The sequence below is a fragment of the Diaphorina citri genome, unplaced genomic scaffold (genome assembly GCF_000475195.1).
Source record: "Diaphorina citri unplaced genomic scaffold, Diaci psyllid genome assembly version 1.1 scaffold1327, whole genome shotgun sequence".
In the NCBI taxonomy this organism is placed as follows: Eukaryota; Metazoa; Arthropoda; class Insecta; order Hemiptera; family Psyllidae; genus Diaphorina; species Diaphorina citri.
The window spans coordinates 303-21044 of NW_007378755.1; the positions used below are offsets into that span (position 1 = coordinate 303).

Genomic DNA, 20742 nt, shown 5'->3' on the forward strand with positions numbered 1-20742 from the left:
CGCATTTTTGACCAAAGAATGTAACGGGAAAAATGGTGTTTTGTTGATTTTTTTTTTAAACCAATTCAGATTGTTATCGCGGCCATTTTTCAACAATAATCTCAATTTCGAAAAAATGTGACATGTGAGGTTTTGAAAAGTACCTCCTCACCTGTGGTACACACATACATACATACATACGTACGTACATACATACGTACAGACCATGGGCTAAAAATCACTTTTTTGACATCAGGGGGTCCCAAAACGGATATTTCCAATCATTTCCCGATTTTGAAAATTTGGACCGATTGCAATACTTTCATTACTAGTATAGCTCCGCTATACGAAAAAACTCGCATTTTTGACCAAAGAATGTAACGGGAAAAATGGTGTTTTGTTGATTTTTTTTTTAAACCAATTCAGATTGTTATCGCGGCCATTTTTCAACAATAATCTCAATTTCGAAAAAATGTGACATGTGAGGTTTTGAAAAGTACCTCCTCACCTGTGGTACACACATACATACATACATACGTACGTACATACATACGTACAGACCATGGGCTAAAAATCACTTTTTTGACATCAGGGGATCCCAAAACGGATATTTCCAACCATTTCCCGATTTTGAAAATTTGGACCGATTGCAATACTTTCATTACTAGTATAGCTCCGCTATACTGTAGTAATAGAAAGTAAAAATGATTTAAAACTAGTATATATATTTATGATAGAATATTACTATATTTTATGTTGATAAAATATGATTCTAATATCCCCCGTTGCCTTGTTATAAAAATGGTCCCTCCTTGTGGGAAAAAACGGGGAAAAAGTGAAGACCACAGAGAAATTTCATGTTATCTCTGTGGCTTCTCTCTCTTGGGTAAAAAAAAAAGCTGAAGTTGTGTTGAGGCCGTGGTTATGAACAGGGCCATCGTAGGACATCGTCGGACTTTTTGCGTGTAAAGTTGGCGGGAAATTCGAATTTTTTATTTAGAAATTAATTTCTTCCCTATTCATTTTCTTATTTTCAGGATGGGATAGAACAGCTGCTTCCACTTTTTGGTTGACAAATATTGTAGGTACCTTGAACACAATCTAGTCAATATCACAATGGCACTATCTAAAGAAATTATTCTTGTGTTCTAAGGATTGAAAATAATGGTACAAGCAAAACCTGTCAACTCTAAAACATTGAATAAAAACTTAGGAAAAGGAAAGTTGAAGCCAATCATCCCTGTAGCCTTGATGCTTTTGGAAGACAAGAAAAAGACAAAACCTGTAAAGTCTCTGTCCAAGAAAAGTGCTACGAAATTGTCAAATGCAATATCTTCAAAACTTGGAGACACTCTGAACTTTTGTATTATGAAAACAAATAAAATAGAGAAAGTCTCCAAGAAGAAAGATGAAACTCTGAAATCAACTGTTGCAACTCCTACTAAATTCAAACCGAAAAAAGAAAAATCCGAAAAACCCAAATTGAAGACAGAAAAACCAGTCCCGAGTGTGACAAAGTTTAGTAAGAAGGTTAGCAAGCAGAATAATAACCAGACAAATGTTGGAAAAAATAAGACAAAACCAGACAACTGTCTGCCTGTTGCTAAAGTACCTAAAACTAAAAAACTAACCCAACCTAAGAAGAAACCAGCAGAGAGCAAAAATAATAAGGAACCTGCCTTTGCTGTACATAATAGTGTAAACAAGAAACCAGAACCAAAGAAACCCAGTCAGTCTAAAAAACAAAGTAAAAATATTACTGTAAATGTCAATAAAAAACTTAAACCTGTACATAAAACTTCAACCAAAGGAAACAATGCAAATGTAAATAATGTTGTGATAGTTAAAAAACTAGAGAAGCCATCTAAAAGCAACATAAAAAATATGGCAGTCCCTAAATTATTAAGTTTAAATGAAGCAAAGCCAAAGGCTGCATCACCAAAGAAAAAAGACAAAACACCAAAAAAAGTGAAAAGTGATAAAACTGAACAAAACAACAATGTTGATTCTGCAAAACCAAAAACACAACGGAAACCGAAAGCTGAAAAACAGGATGTTCCAAAAAAGACCAAGAAGGAGAAAGGTGACGTAAAGAAAACAGAAAAGTCCAAAGTGGATGATAAAGATAAACTTGCACTTGTACCTGTGAAACGAGGCAGAGGACGAAAGAAATCCGTACCTGACCTAGAACCTAATGACAACAATCAGATTGTACTACACACAGGTAGGAAAATAGTCGAGTGCAAGAAGAAAGTCATTATGAACAGACCGAAAAAGCAACGTGTAGCATCACTGAATGCCTTGGCAAAGGTTCATTGTCTCTATGAGAATGATGTCAACTGCATTAAGACAACTTCCACTTCCATCAACCGTGTCAATTCTGTCAACTCGGAGACAGCTATCATTGTATCACGCTCTCATAGATCTGCACCAGGACTACGTAGTATTGGACATCACTGGGAAATGTTAGACTCCTCCTCTGCCTCCAGCTCTAGCTCTGATGAGTCTAGCCATCATGAAATGATGGATCATCACATTGAAGAGAGGAAAGAAGAGAAGATTGAAATAGTCCAACCCACCGCTGTCACTATCAAAGAACTGGATACTAGTGCTTCTAACGATGAAGAACCAAAGCCAAAAGCAAAGCGGCGAAAGCGAGCAACTGAGATCAAGATGGATCTGAAGGATATGGTTGTAAGGAAGAGGATGGCTAGTTTGAATGCTTCTGCTATCCTTGCTGCAAGTTACTCGTCAGAGAAACGCACAGTCATAGTGAAAACACAAGAAGGTGTTATGAAACAGAAGGAAACAAAAAAGAAACAACGCAAAGAGAAGGAAGAAGAGGATGAGGAGGAATGCACGGAATTGGTTCTTGGAAAGCGAAAGAGTAAGAAGAATAAACTATCAGTGATTGTGGAACATCAAGACACAGATGTGACTATTACTGTGAATAGATCGACACGGTCTACTCACGAGAGGGTTTGCAGTATCAATGGGATGCACTATTGTATATCTTCCACTACAAGTCACACTCAGACGGAAGCAACCACTTTGGCTACTGAGGCAGTGTTGCATGCTGACAATCAGCCACCAGTAAGTATTATTACTTTATCTGCCTTTAAGTTCACAGAGGGACATTTCATTTTTCTGCTAAACCTAACTGAGGTTAGAACCATTTTTCAGTAGAAAAAAATCCAGAATTTTTCTTTTACATATTTTGGGGATGTGTGCCAATAAAATTATCAAACACTCACTTGAAGATGAAAGGTTTTAAAGAGATGCATTTATTTTCATCTTTCTCTTGTGTGAATTGAGCGTGTTTGTCCATTTCAGCCTCTACCTCAGCTCACAGACTCTAGCACACCCTGTAACTCGTACACGCCGCTCAGTGCTCTCTCCAGTATGACACCACCTGGTATAGTGAGCACAGAATCTGTACAGCGACCACCCTATACCTCGAGTGCTTTCACGGCACCTCCCGGCCTTCAGTCGTATAGACACCATGGTGAGCTAATTCTGTTACAAAACTAAACACTATTCCCATGTTAGTTTCTTTTCAATAAGATACTATCCGCTCCTCTGAAAACCTGCACTTTCTCGCTTTCAAGGGAAGTAGAAATGAGATTGTATTTAATTAGATTATTATTAAAAGGAAAAGACAATACACTGCCTGATCTACTTTGTCTCGTAGAAACTTTATGAGACAAAGTCTAGGTTTTAATGAATGAGTCAGTGCCTTAATCTTGTATTATCATGTTCGGAACCATGGTTGTAGGGTAGGTAGTATGTATGTGCCTACCTATATTTTCTGAGAATCTGTCTTGGCTTGTTATGAAAAAATGTATTGATTTATTTTTCTAATTTATTTTGGTTTGTGTTTTCAGATTACTATCAGCCAGCCGGACCTCTTATCTCACAAGCTCCCCTTCCCTCCCAGCCCTAGACTAAGTTGTGGCCGCACTCTAGGTTATGCGATTATATAATTTGAACTCCATTGATTTTCCCTCCAGATTCAAAACAGAAGAGGAAGGCGTGGCAATTGCCAACATGACCAGGCGTGGTCTGGCAGGTTATTTCTACACCGAAGACATCAGACAGGCATGGCGTGTGGCGAAGAATATCGAAACCGATTCTGTCTATTGAAAAGAACGACCAGGTATATATAAAAAAAAAAAAAACAATAAATCAGTTGCGCTTACTTGGGTGATGTTTCAAAGTCATAGAGCAGGAAAAAGAAGGAAGAACTGAATTTTTCTTTTTCTTCTCCGACTTCTAGATCCCGAGATAGATAGATTAAAAAAAATGCCGGTAAATCGTGAACTTTGACGTCACGGCATACGCTCCCGTAGGCGATGACGTCACATCAAATGTCCCGAGCAAAGCTCCCTCGCAGGCAACGCATTAACGTGTTTGTGCGCATATGTTTCTGCGCAGTTCTTTCTGCTCCTCCGCTAGCGCGCTTGCATACTGGCACCACCTAGCGGACGAAAATAGCAACTGCGTTAAGTCTGACGTCACACATCTCATTAGAACGGAAAATAAAAATTGAATTTTCGATCGTTTACAGTTATTTTTTCGGAGTTTTGACCTCAGATTTGGATTTTTCCCAACTTTTTACATAGGAATCGACCATTTATTTATGAGTTTTGACCTCAGATTTGGATTTTTCCCAACTTTTTACATAGGAATCGGCCATTTATTTATAATTTTTACCCATTTGCAACTCCTCCATTTTTACCCATTTGCAACTGCTCCATTGAATGGGAAAGTGGTCCTTCAATAAAAAGGTACGTACTTTAAGGTAAATAAATAATTTAAAAATGATTACCTATACAGAAGAAACAAAAAAAAGCAACGTTGCCTTGTTATAAAAATGGTCCCTCCTTGTGGGAAAAAACGGGGAAAAAGTGAAGACCACAGAGAAATTTCATGTTTGTTATCTCTGTGGCTTCTCTCTCTTGGGTAAAAAAAAGCTGAAGTTGTGTTGAAGTTGAAGCTCTCGTTTCAAGACATTCTACACTTCATGATAAAAAATAAAAATAGTTTTCAAGTTTTGTGATTATCAAGAAAGTTTCAACTGAAGCTCTCGTTTCAAGACATTCTACACTTCATGATAAAAAATAAAAATAGTTTTCAAGTTTTGTGATTATCAAGAAAGTTTCAACTTTCTTGATTTAAAAACCAATATTTTGACAGTGGATAATGTTAACTTAATTTTCACTTGAAGTTAAAGAGTTTACATTCTTGCTTTTCTATTACTTGTACTATTAGTGTGAGAATTTTTGTTGTAGGTAATTTGTCTCTGAAAAATAAGTGTGATTTGATATTGCTTTTATCACTTCTCTATGTTCATCTTCAATTGATGATTTTCTCAAAAAACTCACAAAATGTTTCGCCATACGTTTTAAAAGAATTTGAAATGTTGCATAGACAGCCTGAAGGAATCCTCTAGTAAAAGGTAAAGAAATTGTATTTATTAAAAATGTTCATGGGCTATTTAATTTATTTTAAAAAGCAAATGTAACAGTATTTTATTTATGTTTTGCTTTACTCCTTGTTTCTACTCCCCGTTTCTCCAGTATAACCATTTACCACAAGGGTAAGTAAGCAGTACCCATGATAAATGAATAATTTGACTTTCCATAAACAAATTTGGGATACAGACACTGATGTCCATGTGAACATTTATATATTTATCCTGTAGAGTTCTACATAGACCTTGGGATACATTATTGATCTTGGTCTTATTTTCACACCTATTGTAAATTTTAAACAATGTAGAAGATCTTTTGAAGGCCTTGTTTCACTCTTGGACTTTAAATTTTGCTATGCTTTGCCGTCAAATTAAATCTGTCCACTAATGGGTAGGACCACCCTTTTTTTTATTAACTTGAACCAAGTTTCAACCGAGATTGTAGTGCAGACCATTACATGATTAGTATTCAAATATAATACCTAACATAAACAACACTGAACTTTTTACAAGTGTATGGGGACTTACAACCAAATTAATTTATTTAATTTGTTAAACTTACCTACCTATCAAGTTGTGAACTTCTCTGACTTCAAAGAGCTATCTTAAATGACAAATATGGTCAAGATTTTGATCCATCAGCTCAGTCAGCTATTTGTCAAATATTTTGTGTATTAATTGTTTGCTTTAGTAGGTAATTTTCAGATATAAAGTTCTCTCTCATAATCTTGCAGTAGGTGTTTAGGTAGGGTGGAAAACTCATGATTCATTAGATAGTTTCTTTACATTATTTGTTTTTATTGTAACAGAGATATACCAAAAAAGTTTTTCACCCAATTACATTTTTAATCAATACGAGTCAATGAATTTTAATTATTATCTACCTATACCTTATCCATTTGAATATGGCAGCAAGGATTCATCTAAAAAGTAGGCTACGTTGCCAAACGTGTCAAAGGTTCAACGGTAGAATATCTTTAAAGGAGGAAGGTACATTGCACAGTGCTTCCTCCCACAATGATACTTTTTTTTTATGCCGATGGTATTCAGTATTCGTAATGATTTATGTATTCCAAAAAAAAAGTAACGAAAAGATGATTAAAAAATACAGTCACACTGTGCACTTCCTATTAGCAGCATAGTTATCAAACTAAAAACATAAATGAAACTCAAAATGTTGGTCAAGAGTGGAACATTTCTCTCGACGCGGTCTCTGCACTCTGTGTATTTCTTATGGAGATTTTAGCGATCAAAAATTGATCATATCTCAGGATCGGTTTAGGTTTTCACAAAATCCGAAAAATACAGTTGCACTGTGCGCTTCCTATTAGCAGCATACCTAGTTATCAAACTAAAAACATAAATGAAACTCAAAATGTTGGTCAAGAGTGGAACATTTCTCTCCCAAAGTCTCTGACCTCTGTGTATTTCTTATGGAGATTTTAGCGATCAAAAATTGATCATATCTCAGGTTTGGTTTAGGTTTTCACAAAATCCTTTCTTATTGCACACCTAGACCATAAAAGGAATATTCGTACCAAATTTCAGCTTTCTAGGTGTTGTGGTTCTTGAGATGGAGTGATCAGTGTGTGAATGGATCTTGATTTTATAATATAAGATTTACCTATATAAATAGCATTGTATGAATCACTCTTAAATCAAGCACCTGCCTATATCAGACCAAATATATCAATAATATACTAGGTATTATTTTTAGAAGCCCAATATCAAATTTGAACAGATTGGGTGCATACCTACTTTATAATCAGTGAATCACACCTGCGCACATTAGTTCTAATCTGAATCAGAAAGTCTGACCACTTGTTACAGTACCAAATCTAGGATTAGTTTGATTTGCTATTGCTTTTGGTCTCTTTTTCAGTTTGTGTGAATTAATTATTTAACTTGGTAGGTAGGTACTTGAATAAATTATTTTCAACCTATTTAATAGATTTTCTCATTAAGGGGGAAAAAAGATTTGTAGAAACAGTTATTTTTACTGAATCCAAGATTTTCTGCACATCTCTATTTCCTAAATTAATTTCTTCCCTATTCATTTTCAGGATGGGATAGAACAGCTGCTTCCACTTTTTGGTTGACAAATATTGTAGGTACCTTGAACACAATCTAGTCAATATCACAACGGTCCCCAATAATAATAATGATAATAATAAAATCGATACAAAGTTGGTATGTGTAATGTGTATAACTGTATATCCAAGCATATGGGTACATAAAATATTAGACCAATATACCTCATTCACCAAACATTTCCTGTCTTTTCCAGTTGAATCCAGCAAGCTTTCACCGAACTCATGGGCAATTAAAAATCTCAAGTGGTCCAATGGCTGGTCATGGGAAGGCACTCCCTATGAAGCCTCTGTGTTTTTATCTGTAAGTAGATGCCTACAATTGTAAATACGGGACCTAAACTGTTAAGTAGATGCCTATACTATTTTAAATATGGGACTTCAACTGTTGAGTAGATCCCTAGATCCCTACTATTTTAAATACGGGACTTCAACTGTTAGTTTCCTTTTAGGATTAAATGGCTTAATATTTTATCTTTCCATACCTTTATTTATACTGCCGATCAAGACAAAAAAAGGCCTATTATGCCAACAGGCTAAAAAATCCTCCTTTATTTACATCAATAATACTAACCAATAACTATATTTTTTAAATAAAAATTACTTTACGTAGTTTAAGTTTTAATTTTTATTTAAAAATTAAAACTAAAACTCCAGGTGTGCCTCATCTTCCCATGGAATAATATTAATCCCTTTAAAATCCATCACAGAGAACGATGAAATAATCTATTTCGTGATGCGTTTTTCAGAGTGACGAGCATCCGGTTGTAAGGAACTGCTACCCGGCCATGCGCCATATTCAAGGAGACATTATTCAACCCAGGGACTGCATTCTACTCAAGTCAGGAACCCGCAAGAAGGACTTACCTTTCATAGCCAAAGTTGGAGCTCTGTGGGAAAACCCTGAAGATGGTAATAAAATACTTCATTATCTTACAAGGATTATTGCGAAAACACCATTTCCTGAAAACCCTTAACTGGCGTAAAACCCTTAATGCTTTTGTATTTTATGGCGATTTTAAAATAATATTGTTGCTGGGCGGAATGTAGTAGCTTTTTGTAAACGATTTAAATACAACTAGTGTTAATAATTTCCTTGATTTTTTTCATTAGACTTTTCCTCAAATGCTTGGTGTTAAAATAAATTGCAGTCAATTTCTCTATTTGTAATTAAATGCACATCTCCCTAGAGTTTTGTATTGGCAGCATTACTCAGTGACTCATTTATCATTTCCAGGTGAGATGATGGTATCTCTATTGTGGTACTACAGACCGGAGCACACTGAGCAAGGCACTTCCTATCGCGATAACAAGGACGAAATATTCGCTTCCAGACATCGAGATATTAACAGTGTCGCTTGTATCGAAGATAAGTGCTACGTGTTGACATACAGGGAATACTGCAGGTGAGTACAAAGAAATATTCAACTTGGTTTCTATTTACTCGCTTTAGAGCGCCCGCCTCCCCTCTTTCCTGGTATCTTAATAGATCTCGAGAACCTTAAATGTGCAGGACTACATGTAAGCATAACCTTAACTGTTGGGGTTATGCCTTTATGCTAGATTATTAGGAGTATTTGATTGATCATGTACGCAATATTATTTCAATAAAGTAAACCAGCAAAACTTGATTGTGGGTCCTGAATATACTGACGAAAAAGAACAATTTAAATTTTCATCATTATTTCTTTTCATATTAAATTATTAATATTAAATCTTCTCTTTTTTCAACTCAGGTATCGGAAGAAAATGCGCTCGATTGAAGACAACGTTGTGAACTTCAAAATCATAGTTCCGCCTTTAGGAGAAGGCCAGTACGAGCGATTACTAAGGCAACCTCCTGGCCAAGTGTCTCCAGATCGCGTGTTCTACTGTCACAAAGTCTACGACTTCCGAACCAAGAGACTCCTCAAGAATCCTTGCTGACATAGAGTGAAAGGTAAGCAACTGTCCAACATTTATTTGAAAGTTCCGCTGAAGAAGGCGTCCGAGAGATCCCGCAAAAGTGTCAGTCCATAGTGGCACAGCAGGCTAGAGATTTGAAATCCTAGAGCTCTATAATCTTCCTGCCATTAGAGAGGAACTTTATATCAGTAAGTCAAACTTTTGAAAATATTAGAGTATTTGGACAAGTATTTGAAGTACCCCTTGTGTTTAAAAGTCCTTATTTTGGAATTAGTCCCTAAATGTTATACAGACTTAGAGATATATAAATTATTTTCTGGTGCCTCTCTGGAGGTGTCTCTGGTTTACTTTTTTATGACAAAATATATTCTTGAATATAATTGTACCAGTAAGTATAGGAAAGAGGATTTAAAAAGAGCAAAATTTTTCAGTTCATTTTTATTGAACAAAAATACTCGTTTAATTTATTATTTTATTTCGTACTTATTCGAGAAAAAGACAAATCTCTGGCTTTTAGAAAACATAGGTTTATTCTAAGATAAAAAGAAGAAAAAGACATTTTATTTATTTCAATAAATCTTACGTGTTTAACTATAACTGTAGTTGTTTTGTCGTGGCATTATTATGAGTTTCGAAAATTGTAATTTATTATTCTAAAAAGCTAAAAAAAAAAAATCCCGCAAAAGTGTCAGTCCATAGTGGCACAGCAGGCTAGAGATTTGAAATCCTAGAGCTCTATAATCTTCCTGCCATTAGAGAGGAACTTTATAAACGATTAAGTTTTATTTTTGTAAACAATTTTTGTATTTATTATTTTGATATTTATAATTATTAAGTTTAAAGGTTTAGTTATATTGAGTTATGTTTGCAGTTTTCAAAAGTTTTGTGTCTCATTTTACATATGCTGGATTTTCTGTTTCACTTACCCATATAAAAAAAATCCCGGCTGCTAGCATTATTTGTTTTGTAGCAAGTCTTGCACTTTCTTTACTCTCTATTAGTTTTGGACAATAAGGCGTTTCAAATGTGAATTTAAAATAGTAATAATTCTAATACATCCACTTCTGTCTAGAAAATGAGGTAAAAAACTATCTTCTGCTTTTGGAAAACAGACGAGTGTGAATAAGAATGCAGTTTTAATTATAAAAAGCAAACTTCGGCAGTCACTTTATATATCCGCTCTTCTTATAGTGATAACTTGCATGGCGTCACTTCAGAATAGGTACTACATGATACTAGTGAAAACTTTACCTGTTTACAAAACCCGGTGCTTACTGATCTCCTTAAACTGCTCATCGAAAATTGTTCTTTCTTCGTTTTCTCAAAAGTAGCCGTTCCAGGTTTCACTGTTTTCACATTTATTGAAGAAATAATTTCATATTATAAGAATAGGGATCATATAATGTAATTTTGAACTTTTATTCTCGATATGATAAATTTTGATTATGCTATTCGAATTTCGAGTTCTTATTACTAAGTTATGAGGATTTCATTTTTATTTGCTTTGAGTTGCATTACTATTTTGGTTTCATAATATTTGCATTAGGGGAAATGAAAACCATTCACGTGATATAAGATTGAATTTAATGCCTTTGATTTCCCAATTACTTTTTCTAAATACATGTTTCAGCATAGGTTAGTGATGGGACTCGAGTGAGATTTTTCAACTCGATTATTTTCTACTCGATTATTTTCCAACTCGAGTTGTAACTCGAGTGGAAACACCATAGTCAATACCCTCCTTACTATCAACCTCAGCCCTTGCCTTACTCTACACCTCGTTACTATCTCAACCCGAAGGACGTCGGTCATCCTGCGCCTTCCAACTACTATCCCAACTATATACCTCCTCCGCCCCCGTCACATAGTTACTATCAGGGTCCTTCTCCCCCTTCACTGTACATGTACCCTCCTGCCCCTACCTACTCGCACAATGCCTCGCCCTCCTCCTGCTATTCTCACCCTCAGACGGTCAACTCCAGATTAGGAACTATAGGTAAGTTCAGTATTCATCCAAGTACCTACGTGTTTCATGGATATGGTTTACATAGAACAATGTCTATCCTGAGTGGTACTCAAATTTCCTAAGAAGTTAAAATCCTAGAGATCTGAAATTACAGCCATGTAAATTAATTTGTTTCTGAAGACATTGTTGTGCTATAAGTTTGGTTCTTTTTATTTTATAGATTCGAGCTACCAAAATTGCCCGTGTCCAATGCAGTCGTGTCCAAAAAACGTCCATATTGGGCCCCTTACTGTTAATCTAGAGATCTGAAATTACAGCCATGTAAATTTATTTGTTTGTGAAGACATTGTTGTGCTATAAGTTTGGTTCTATTTATTTTATAGATTCGAGCTACCAAAATTGCCCGTGTCCAATGCAGTCGTGTCCAAAAAACGTCCATATTGGGCCCCTTACTGTTAATGGTAAGGGGTTTTCTAAACCCGCCCAATCCCAGGCTCCCCTTCCTCCTGTTATGTTGGCTCTATCCCTCGAGCTCTCTGGGAATCTGGGTCCCCCTAGCCCAGCCCGTGGCAGTACAGGCATGCCACCACCTCCTTCCCCTGCTCTGATCACAGCACGCAACCCTGATAACGGCCTCCTCACCACCAGCAAGCTAATCAGTGAATCCATGCAAGTCACTAATGATGATAAGATGAAACTGAGCGTTCCCAAGTGTGAAAGCTCAGGAAACTCAGCAGGCACAGAGTTTCACAAGGAAGTGACAGACGTGAAGCAGAGTCGAAAGCGTAAGCAACATCCAATCATGGATCGCTCAGCATTGAAGAAAGTTGCTGTGACGTCACCACTCCGTGATGAGAATTGTCTCCCTGCAGTAGATACTCTCAAGTCAGAAACTCAGAGACCTGTCATTCCTACCTCACAACTCCTACTGAAACCTGTTCACGGGAAACTCAATGGAGAATGTACAGGAAACAGTGTGAAGAAAGCATTGCCTCAGGACTTTACCAGACTGGAAACCAAGCACAATAATATCCTAACCTCGCACACCAATGAGATTGAACGATCTGAACTTCTGAAAACTCACAAACCTAAGAACAATCTCAAACAGAAGAAATCGTTGGAAAACAAGGAAGAGAGACAACAAAGCACATCACTACCTAGTAACACTGTTGAGAAAGGGAAGATAACGAGCTCTCTGAACAGCACACAACCGCTCTCATTAGAAACTAAGAAGTGCAATGCTACCAGCTTGGTCAATGACAAAGGGGAGGCAAAGAAACAGAAAGCCAGGAATTCAAGTCCTTCAAAACCTCAGCAACAGTTGCAGTTGATAAAGAAACACTACAAAGCTTCACCTGGTAAGTTTCCTAAGTACATTGCTTTATTTTTCTTCGCCTTTTCCCGTGTACAGACGGGGTCGGCCTTTTTCGTCAGCCCTCAATCAGCCCTAAGGTGATCGCTTTTGGGCTGACATTTGGTTTTGGCTACAAAATTTTACGAGTGGATGCCTTATAGGTAGCACTTAATATTTAGTGCTATTCTAGAATCGTTTCATTCTTGGGATCTGTATCGCTTGTCTCATGTAGTGTCTTACGTGTCGTTTCACAGAACATTAGGCATTGAATAAAATTAATTTAAAATATATATTGTAGTTAACTAATCACTAAGAATTTTTGTTCTTTTTATTTATAAATTATTAGTTGAGAGAGCTCTAGCTGTTCGTTTTCATGTTATTAAATTTATTGTTAATTTATTCTTTTCTTTGACATTTTCTTGTTTTCGTTTATTTTTCATTATTTTCTTTTGATTCGGAATAATGGAAAAGTTCAAAATCCAAAGGTATTACCACAGTTGTTTATAATAAAGCTTTTTTGATTTTCAAATCTCTTTTGTTGAGATTTAAATTATTTCTTTTTATATTTTAACCAGAATTTTCAGAAACTTACTAGGTCTGGTTCACATGGAAAGTGTTGAGCGCGACTTGTATACTGACAAATGTGCTCGTAGATTACAACAATATTCATTCGACAAGTGTTTTATATTTTTAGTGGATATATTTCTTTGTTTAATTTATCTTCATAACTTACCTACATCAAATAATGCTTAAAAAAAGTTTGTGCTTAATTTTCTCTGTAGAATTATCGGTATCTGTTTAACCACCTATATTCAAAAAACATTTTTTTCCCTTATTTTTCACAAGCTCAGTTTGAACTACAGAAAAACACTTGCTTATGTGAACCAGAGCTTACTCTCTTCTAAATTTGTTATTGTGTGTAAATTTGTAATTTTCCGGAGGAGAAAGGGAAAATAAGTGAACCTTACCTAGTTATTGTATTTACAATAGTTATAAAATAAAATATTCTTTGGTACAAATGTGAAAGTATTGGAAACAGTCCAAATCAGGATAAAGCAACAATTTCTAAATCTGATATCGTTATTTTCACAATACAAAATAGCAAAGGCTATTGGTGGCAAAAACTATTGGTGGCGTTTGTCGATACTTTTAGTATCGAGTATCGATGTTTAGGTACGTAGTACTTGTACTACTGAATGATTTTTTTTTTTTTTTCAAGTAATCATGTTGAAGAAGTTAGTAACGAAATCATACTATCAAATTTTTGAATTCAGCAATATATTATATTAAAATATTTTATTTTATAGTACAAAAATTAAACAAAAAACGCCTTAAATAATATCATTTTCAATTTTTAATTATGGCTTTAGTGACGAGAAACTTGCTGTTTTTAGTTTATTATTTTGTATAATTGAACAAAAATTATCTTTGTTAGTAAATGTGTTGTTTGTATATTACGCCCATTAGGAACGTCGTATATTGCAACTTTTACGTATATTAGAATGTTCTACCTCTTTAAATTGTCTATCGATTAAACTAAATATAGAAGACCATTATAGGTATTCACAATCATAAGCTAACTCGCTTGCTGTTCAAGTAGCCAAGAACTCAAAAGCTATATGGCCAAACACGATTTTACTCAGGAACCATGAACTCGTTTGTTTTGCTGTAAGTTTTAAGAACACCTTGGTATATTTTTTAAAAGCACGTGAAGGGAGTTATGCTTTGTGACTATTCTCCCTTAATTTTAATTTAAGAATTCCAAATTTAAATCATTTAATTTTGGATTTTATTATACATTAAATGGAATTTGATAATGGGCACATCAAGATTTCTTCAAGTTTTCTCATTCTAACTTGACTTTCTCTCAACAATTCTAAAGCTTCTTACTTGCTATTCTAAAATTTTATTAATTTCATGATATGAGCGGATTATTTTTTTTATCCTCTCTGATAAAGTACCTAGATTTTAATTTTGAATCTTGAATATCTTTTGGTGTGATGTAGATTAAAAATTATGTTTCCGTTGCAATTAATCACATGTTTGAACTACTTCCCGAAAAATAATTTATTTATATTTTGCTTTTTAAAATATCGATGTTTATACAATTATTTTATTTTCATCTTGTTCGATTTTTATTTGTTTTTATGTTATAATTTGATAGTTGCTGTAAACTTTCTCCATTATTTAAGTTTTTCATTAAATTCGGATCGTAAGACACGTTTTACTTGTACTCATCCAATACAACGTTTTTCTTAGTTACATTCACATTATACTTATCCTTCCTATGATATCATTTGCAATGTGAATCCGACCTACGTTCTTTCTCGCAGTGAAGAAAATATTACTTTGATTTTGAGCTACGAGTGTATAGATTAGCTTTGAATTGAAAAGTATCCCTTTCTGTCCACTTGTTTTTTTTTTTTTTATTTATCTTTCAACATCAAATGCTTTTAATGAATGTAAGATGTAATAATATGACCAAGCCCAACAATAATAATATCAATTAATTTGAAGGAAACAAAATACCCTCTAGGCTAAAATTTAATGGAAATTCAATTTTTAGTACATTCGTCAATTTTCACCTTTGACATTATAGTAAAAGATTGCCGAATTATTGACGAAAAAGATTTTGTTTGAAATTTCATATTTTACCCTCAGTGCTGTTATCATTGAAGCATTTGATGTTGAGATTTAAGACTTCATTCGTTGTCTTCTTAACAAAGTTTAATTTATTTCTGCATTATGGTGTTTTCAGTAGGGAATTGACCATCGTGTCTCTTCTTTTAGTTGTGTTGATTTGTAAACTAAAAAATACATAATTATCATATAGTTAAAATTTTGAAAAATAATATAAAACAGCATTCCTATGTGATGTATTTATTTATTATTAATTAACTTTGGAGTTCTGAGTTTACTTTCGTTTTCGATTTGATTTTTTCTCGGTTTTGAAACCAAATGAACATGAATAATTATTATTTACTAATATATTTACATATATATTTATTATTTGAACTCTGATAAGTTTTCATTACGTCTTGATTTTCTGATTTAGGATTAAGTAAGATACTTGGGTTACCGACCGATTGATTTTTCGCTTTTAGTTTGTGGTTATCGTTATTCATAGGTATTACTCGGGAAAAAAGAAAAAGATATATATAAAAAAAAACAACTCTTTAATTATTTTCTTTATAATATAAGACTCGATACTCAATAGGCTTTCTCCAGAATGTGTCACCCACTAGCGATTACACTCTTTCCTGAAATATCTTTAGAATATCAAATAATCAGGTTATTTGATATAATCGAAATTTGACTTGGTTCAATAAAAAAAAAAACAACTCTTTAATTATTTTCTTTATAATATAAGACTCGATACTCAATAGGCTTTCTCCAGAATGTGTCAACCACTAGCGATTACACTCTTTCCTGAAATATCTTTAGAATATCAAATAATCAGGTTATTTGATATAATCGAAATTTGACTTTGTTCAAGATGTTTGCTTTTAGTAGCTTCGCTAGTGATTCTCATTTTACTAATTTTGAGAACCATTCTGTGAGATTGGCTAAGGAGTATGAGATCTTATGAGACTTATATTTACATGGTATACTAAGGCAAAGCTCATTGAAAAGTTTCAATATCATAATATTGAAATTTTACACGCAACATAATACATCCATCTCCTGATTTAGGGATTAACATGGTTGCTTGGTAAACAGCTCGATGTAAAATATGTCGATCTCTAAAGGTTAAGTGGTAGTGACAAAAGATCTAATCAGGTCACAGTGACATAGGGCTCAAATAGCTGATGACCATAGAAATGCCTTCATAAAGTACGCCTAGTGGTTACGTTCTTACTACAACATTCCAAGCTTCAAAAATTCAAATAAAACTATTGTCGTGATCTCCTATCAAATAGAATTCACAAAATTTCAAGTGAAAAATCTTCACTGAGCTTTGCAAGAAAGGAAAATTAAGTATGGAACTTAAACATGTAAAATAAATAAATAAAATGGTATGAATACAATTCGGTAAATATTCATTCTGACTAATAATACTCGTACATTGACTTCATCGTCCAAATGTGTCGAGAACGGTAACGTATAAAAGAAGTTGGTTGTAAGCAACTTGTAGAGAACCAGGTAGGATGAACATCAGATCTAGGTAAAGTAATGCCTAGTCTTCAAATGGGATTGAACACACTTCGCGGCAATTTTTACCTAAAAATGGGAACGTCAAACTATGTATGTAGAGAACCAGGTAGGATGAACATCAAATCTAGGTAAAGTAATGCCTAGTCTTCAAATGGGATTGAACACACTTCGCGGCAATTTTTACCTAAAAATGGGAACGTCAAACTATGTAATGTTAAACCCACTTGACTTCAACTAATTTTATTGGGAGAAAAGTAGGTCTTCCTAAAATGAAGTGATAATAGGGAAAACTACATAAAACATGGTGGCATGTTTCCGCATGAAACGTAGCGATGACATGAAATGAAAGTGCTTCCGCATAGGAATTTAACAAACGGGAACTAACACATTTAACATATTACTAGGTCTCTTGGGTCATGCCCAAAAAGCCCACCGGTCTCTTTTTGAACCTGTATGGCCTGCTAAAAGACCAGCTAATTCCTGACCCACATCACTTCAATAAGGTCACGTCCTTGGAGTGAGCCTAACACATTAACAATTTACTAGGTCTCTTGGGTCATGCCCAAAAAGCCCACAGGTCTCTTTTTGAACCTGTATGGCCTGCTAAAAGACCAGCTAATTCCTGACCCACATCACTTCAATAAGGTCACGTCCTTGGAGTGAGTACAGTCCAAACGGGTTAATATTAATGAAACTTCATCCAGAATGTTCAATGATGAACTTCATGTTTTGAACTAAAATCTAAAGTGATATGTCATCACACATAAATAAAAAATCTATACATAATAAACGGGTTAATATTAATGAAACTTTATCCAGAATGTTCAATGATGAACTTCATGTTTTGAACTAAAATCTAAAGTGATATGTCATCACACATAAATAAAAAATCTATACATAAATGTATCTACAAGGGCAACAAATGGTTTTCTATCGTCAATGTGATTTGACGGCTTTCTTGTCGACAACATTGTTGTTGTCTGCGTTGTTGTTATTGTTGTTGTTTATCAGCCTACTTTGTTCTTGTTTGCTCAGTACGGCGGGTTTCGAACCGGAAGATTTGAGCAGGGCAGTACGAATGTTTTGGAAAGGCATCTCGAATGCCAGGGTTAATATTACAGATGCTAGGATTATCGCTAATGTTTCTTTCAGATTGATCTGGAATCAAAAACAAAGAATTTGTTAGCTAGCACACTTTAATAAATAGAAAAAAAAAAGTTAGTAACATCCAGGTTTATGACCAAGATTTCACTTACTTTTAACTATTCTTACTGTATTCCTCACTCAAAGCATATCCCTCGCTATTCAGCGGAAAAACTCGGCAGCGGCCATGAGAACCCTACCAGTTTCTTCAAAGATAGATGAGATTTTTTTTATATTATATTATCTAGCTTTATTTATGTTCAAAAGTATTATGTCAAACTGTTTTGACTTCGCGGGGCGGAGGGCTACCGCGCTCCTTAATCATTATTTTTTATAGTATTCACTCTACAACGAGACAATTCCTTTGTCTACTTTAGAAGCCAGTTAATTCTTACCAAAAGACCAAACGAATATTGCTGGGCCCCTCTCATGGTGCCAACGTTGTAGAAGAACAGAGGGAACTGAGTTAAATAGAATGGTACAACGAGACAATTCCTTTGTCTACTTTAGAAGCCAGTTAATACTTACCAAAAGACCAAACGAATATTGCTGGGCCCCTCTCATGGTGCCAACGTTGTAGAAGAACAGAGGGAACTGAGTTAAATAGAATGTGTAGGATATCCTGGTGCAAACCAGGAACACTTTCCAGGAAGCGAGTCTCCCTAGGAATCCTGGAAATTAAGTGGGACATAATATTAGCAAACGAAATATAACGTATTCATTATTTAGTAAAAAAAAAGGCGAAGCTCAACCCTTGAGTACCTACAGTATGACCAAAACTGATTTTGGTTGCAACTACAGTTCCGATTCCGAAAGATTCCCGAAAGGAAAATCCACCTTACCTGCGTTTCCAGTATATGACAGGAATATGACCCACATGAACACCAGACACCATGTAATGGGAGCAAATGCTGCATAGTTAGCGGCATCCAGTCTGTCGTATGTGTAGTTCATATCTCCCATCTTGGCTGGGATAAAGACAGATTGGTACAGGAATCCCGACGCTATACACCAACCCAGAGTGATGTGGGACTGAAATGCAGAAGAGACGACTTCAAGATTTTGTTCGTTTTACTGAAGTGAACCAAACTTAGGTTCATTCGATCAAGTGGTTGATTGAATAAACCTAAGTCTTCAATTTTAACTGACTAAAATTCTGGGCGAGGCAAAAGAGTCCAAGTGAGGTCTATAGTTCCCAGAACTACTAGTTAAAAAAAAAAAAAAAGATGAATGTTTCACAGCCGTTTTTATTTCATAGCAATGGAACAACTGCTACATTAGACGCACGTGGTCTGTGTCGTAGAATGTCCATCCCATCATAACATTGGACTGTAGAACTGGGCCTTAGCTCGTCATAATTTCCATGCCATAAAATAAGAATCCCAGAGGCTATGTTTTGACAAGTGCAAACTGCATATAATAACATAAATACTTATGATCCTTAATGCTCTTTTCAGGGTTGAGAGTGGTTGAGGAATCATTAAAAACAGTTTAAGCCATGCACAACAGCTGTTACTGATCTGTTTTATAAATTTGCTATTCGGATCTCATTTTAAACCAAGCTCATTTGAACTAACTAGCTAGGTACTATCACTCAGTGCAATATTGAGATTACCGTATTATTATCGTTGCTTATAAAACTACACCGCCCAACAACCAATCAGCAAAATGAAGATAACGGTCGCACGACTTTTAGTAGTGCGTAGTCAGTCGCCTGAAATACCAAACCTATGAAAATGATGGAGACTTAAAAAGTATCTCGACTATGCTTCCAATGTGCGACGGACCTGAGTGAGGGGTTTGTTAATCTGTTTTCTCTGAATTGTAGAGACTTACCTCAGAATTACAAAAATCTTGGTTTCGGAAAAAAAAAAGATAAGCTCTGTTGTTTTTTGAGCGACGATATTATAAGGGGGTTTTGCTTACCTTTGGGTCCAGTAAACCCGATAAATATAATTAGTATGACGTAGAAGGAAAGGAATTTACATATCGATTATTTTAATTTGATAGGCAGGTATATTTGCTCTTACACTTTTTAATTTGAAGTCACGTCCACAGTGCCTGAGGAGGTATCCCAATGCAATCCCCATTGCATATACGGTCAGTCTATGAGTTGGTAAGATGTAAGAATAATCAGCAGTGTCGAACATTTTAGATACTCTGTAATTAGAGGATACAAGGAATTGATTTGGGATCAACATGGGTAATTCGAATCTAGCTTACTACTAAGTAGGATAGTTGGTACCTACGTCATACGCGTAATAAAACACGTAAAAAATAAGCACTAAAAGAAAGAAAGAAAGATATCAGATACCCATTACAGAATAGATATCAAAAATAACCAGAGAACGGAAAACCCAAGTTTCTCTTGCTTTCTAAACTGGCAAATTAGGGGAATCTGAAAGTTAGTAGTTATTTAGCTTTGGCCAATTTCACCATTACTCTTAGTGGTATCAAGCTGTGTCCATGTCCACACATAGTAGATCGACGTCGATCCACATCAACGGCCGTCGACTGTGTGTGGACATAGCTTTACATGTTTTAGGATCTGACTCATTGACTGAGTAGTCCACTAAAAAGAGTAGTTCACTATTTATAACTCGGAAAAAAGAAGAAGCAGAGAAAAAAAAATTAAAATAATAATAATACCTAATAATAAAGATCTTTGACATGCTGA

The 20742-nt window shown here is 35.0% G+C and overlaps 3 protein-coding genes across 3 annotated transcripts; 2 read left to right on the plus strand and 1 right to left on the minus strand.

The window, feature by feature from the left end:
* The first annotated feature begins 1020 nt into the window (after nucleotides 1-1020).
* LOC103515369 (muscle M-line assembly protein unc-89) lies at nucleotides 1021-10001 on the plus strand. Its single transcript, XM_008480310.3, has 8 exons — nucleotides 1021-3072; nucleotides 3313-3484; nucleotides 3864-3919; nucleotides 5559-5578; nucleotides 7675-7846; nucleotides 8292-8454; nucleotides 8780-8948; nucleotides 9279-10001. The coding sequence occupies exons 1-8, from the start codon at nucleotides 1144-1146 to the stop codon at nucleotides 9466-9468; spliced, it is 2871 nt and encodes a 956-aa protein (XP_008478532.1). The 5' UTR covers nucleotides 1021-1143; the 3' UTR covers nucleotides 9469-10001.
* Nucleotides 10002-11173: 1172 nt separating this feature from the next.
* Nucleotides 11174-13672, plus strand: LOC103515370. The gene is made up of 3 exons (XM_026828091.1): nucleotides 11174-11443; nucleotides 11797-12771; nucleotides 13614-13672. The coding sequence occupies exons 1-3, from the start codon at nucleotides 11350-11352 to the stop codon at nucleotides 13670-13672; spliced, it is 1128 nt and encodes a 375-aa protein (XP_026683892.1). The 5' UTR covers nucleotides 11174-11349.
* Nucleotides 13673-17834: 4162 nt separating this feature from the next.
* On the minus strand, nucleotides 17835-20319 carry LOC103515371 (nose resistant to fluoxetine protein 6-like). The gene is made up of 5 exons (XM_026828092.1): nucleotides 20315-20319; nucleotides 20096-20225; nucleotides 18908-19097; nucleotides 18594-18736; nucleotides 17835-18080 (listed from the first exon to the last, which is right to left on the minus strand). The coding sequence occupies exons 1-5, from the start codon at nucleotides 20317-20319 to the stop codon at nucleotides 17859-17861; spliced, it is 690 nt and encodes a 229-aa protein (XP_026683893.1). The 3' UTR covers nucleotides 17835-17858.
* Nucleotides 20320-20742: the final 423 nt, after the last annotated feature.

Bases quoted from the DNA above. Each gene is read 5' to 3' on its own strand.
- LOC103515369 (XM_008480310.3), top strand. From the start codon at position 1,144: ATGGTACAAGCAAAACCTGTCAACTCTAAAACATTGAATAAAAACTTA. The intron at 3,073-3,312 runs GTAAGTATTATT...TGTCCATTTCAG, and splicing joins ATGCTGACAATCAGCCACCA to CCTCTACCTCAGCTCACAGA. The intron at 3,485-3,863 runs GTGAGCTAATTC...TTGTGTTTTCAG, and splicing joins TCAGTCGTATAGACACCATG to ATTACTATCAGCCAGCCGGA.
- LOC103515370 (XM_026828091.1), top strand. From the start codon at position 11,350: ATGTACCCTCCTGCCCCTACCTACTCGCACAATGCCTCGCCCTCCTCC. The intron at 11,444-11,796 runs GTAAGTTCAGTA...TTTATTTTATAG, and splicing joins CTCCAGATTAGGAACTATAG to ATTCGAGCTACCAAAATTGC. The intron at 12,772-13,613 runs GTAAGTTTCCTA...ATTTTTCACAAG, and splicing joins ACACTACAAAGCTTCACCTG to CTCAGTTTGAACTACAGAAA.
- LOC103515371 (XM_026828092.1), bottom strand. The intron at 18,737-18,907 runs GTAAGGTGGATT...CTTAATTTCCAG, and splicing joins GTCATATACTGGAAACGCAG to GATTCCTAGGGAGACTCGCT. The intron at 18,081-18,593 runs GTAAGTATTAAC...TTTTGATTCCAG, and splicing joins AATATTCGTTTGGTCTTTTG to ATCAATCTGAAAGAAACATT.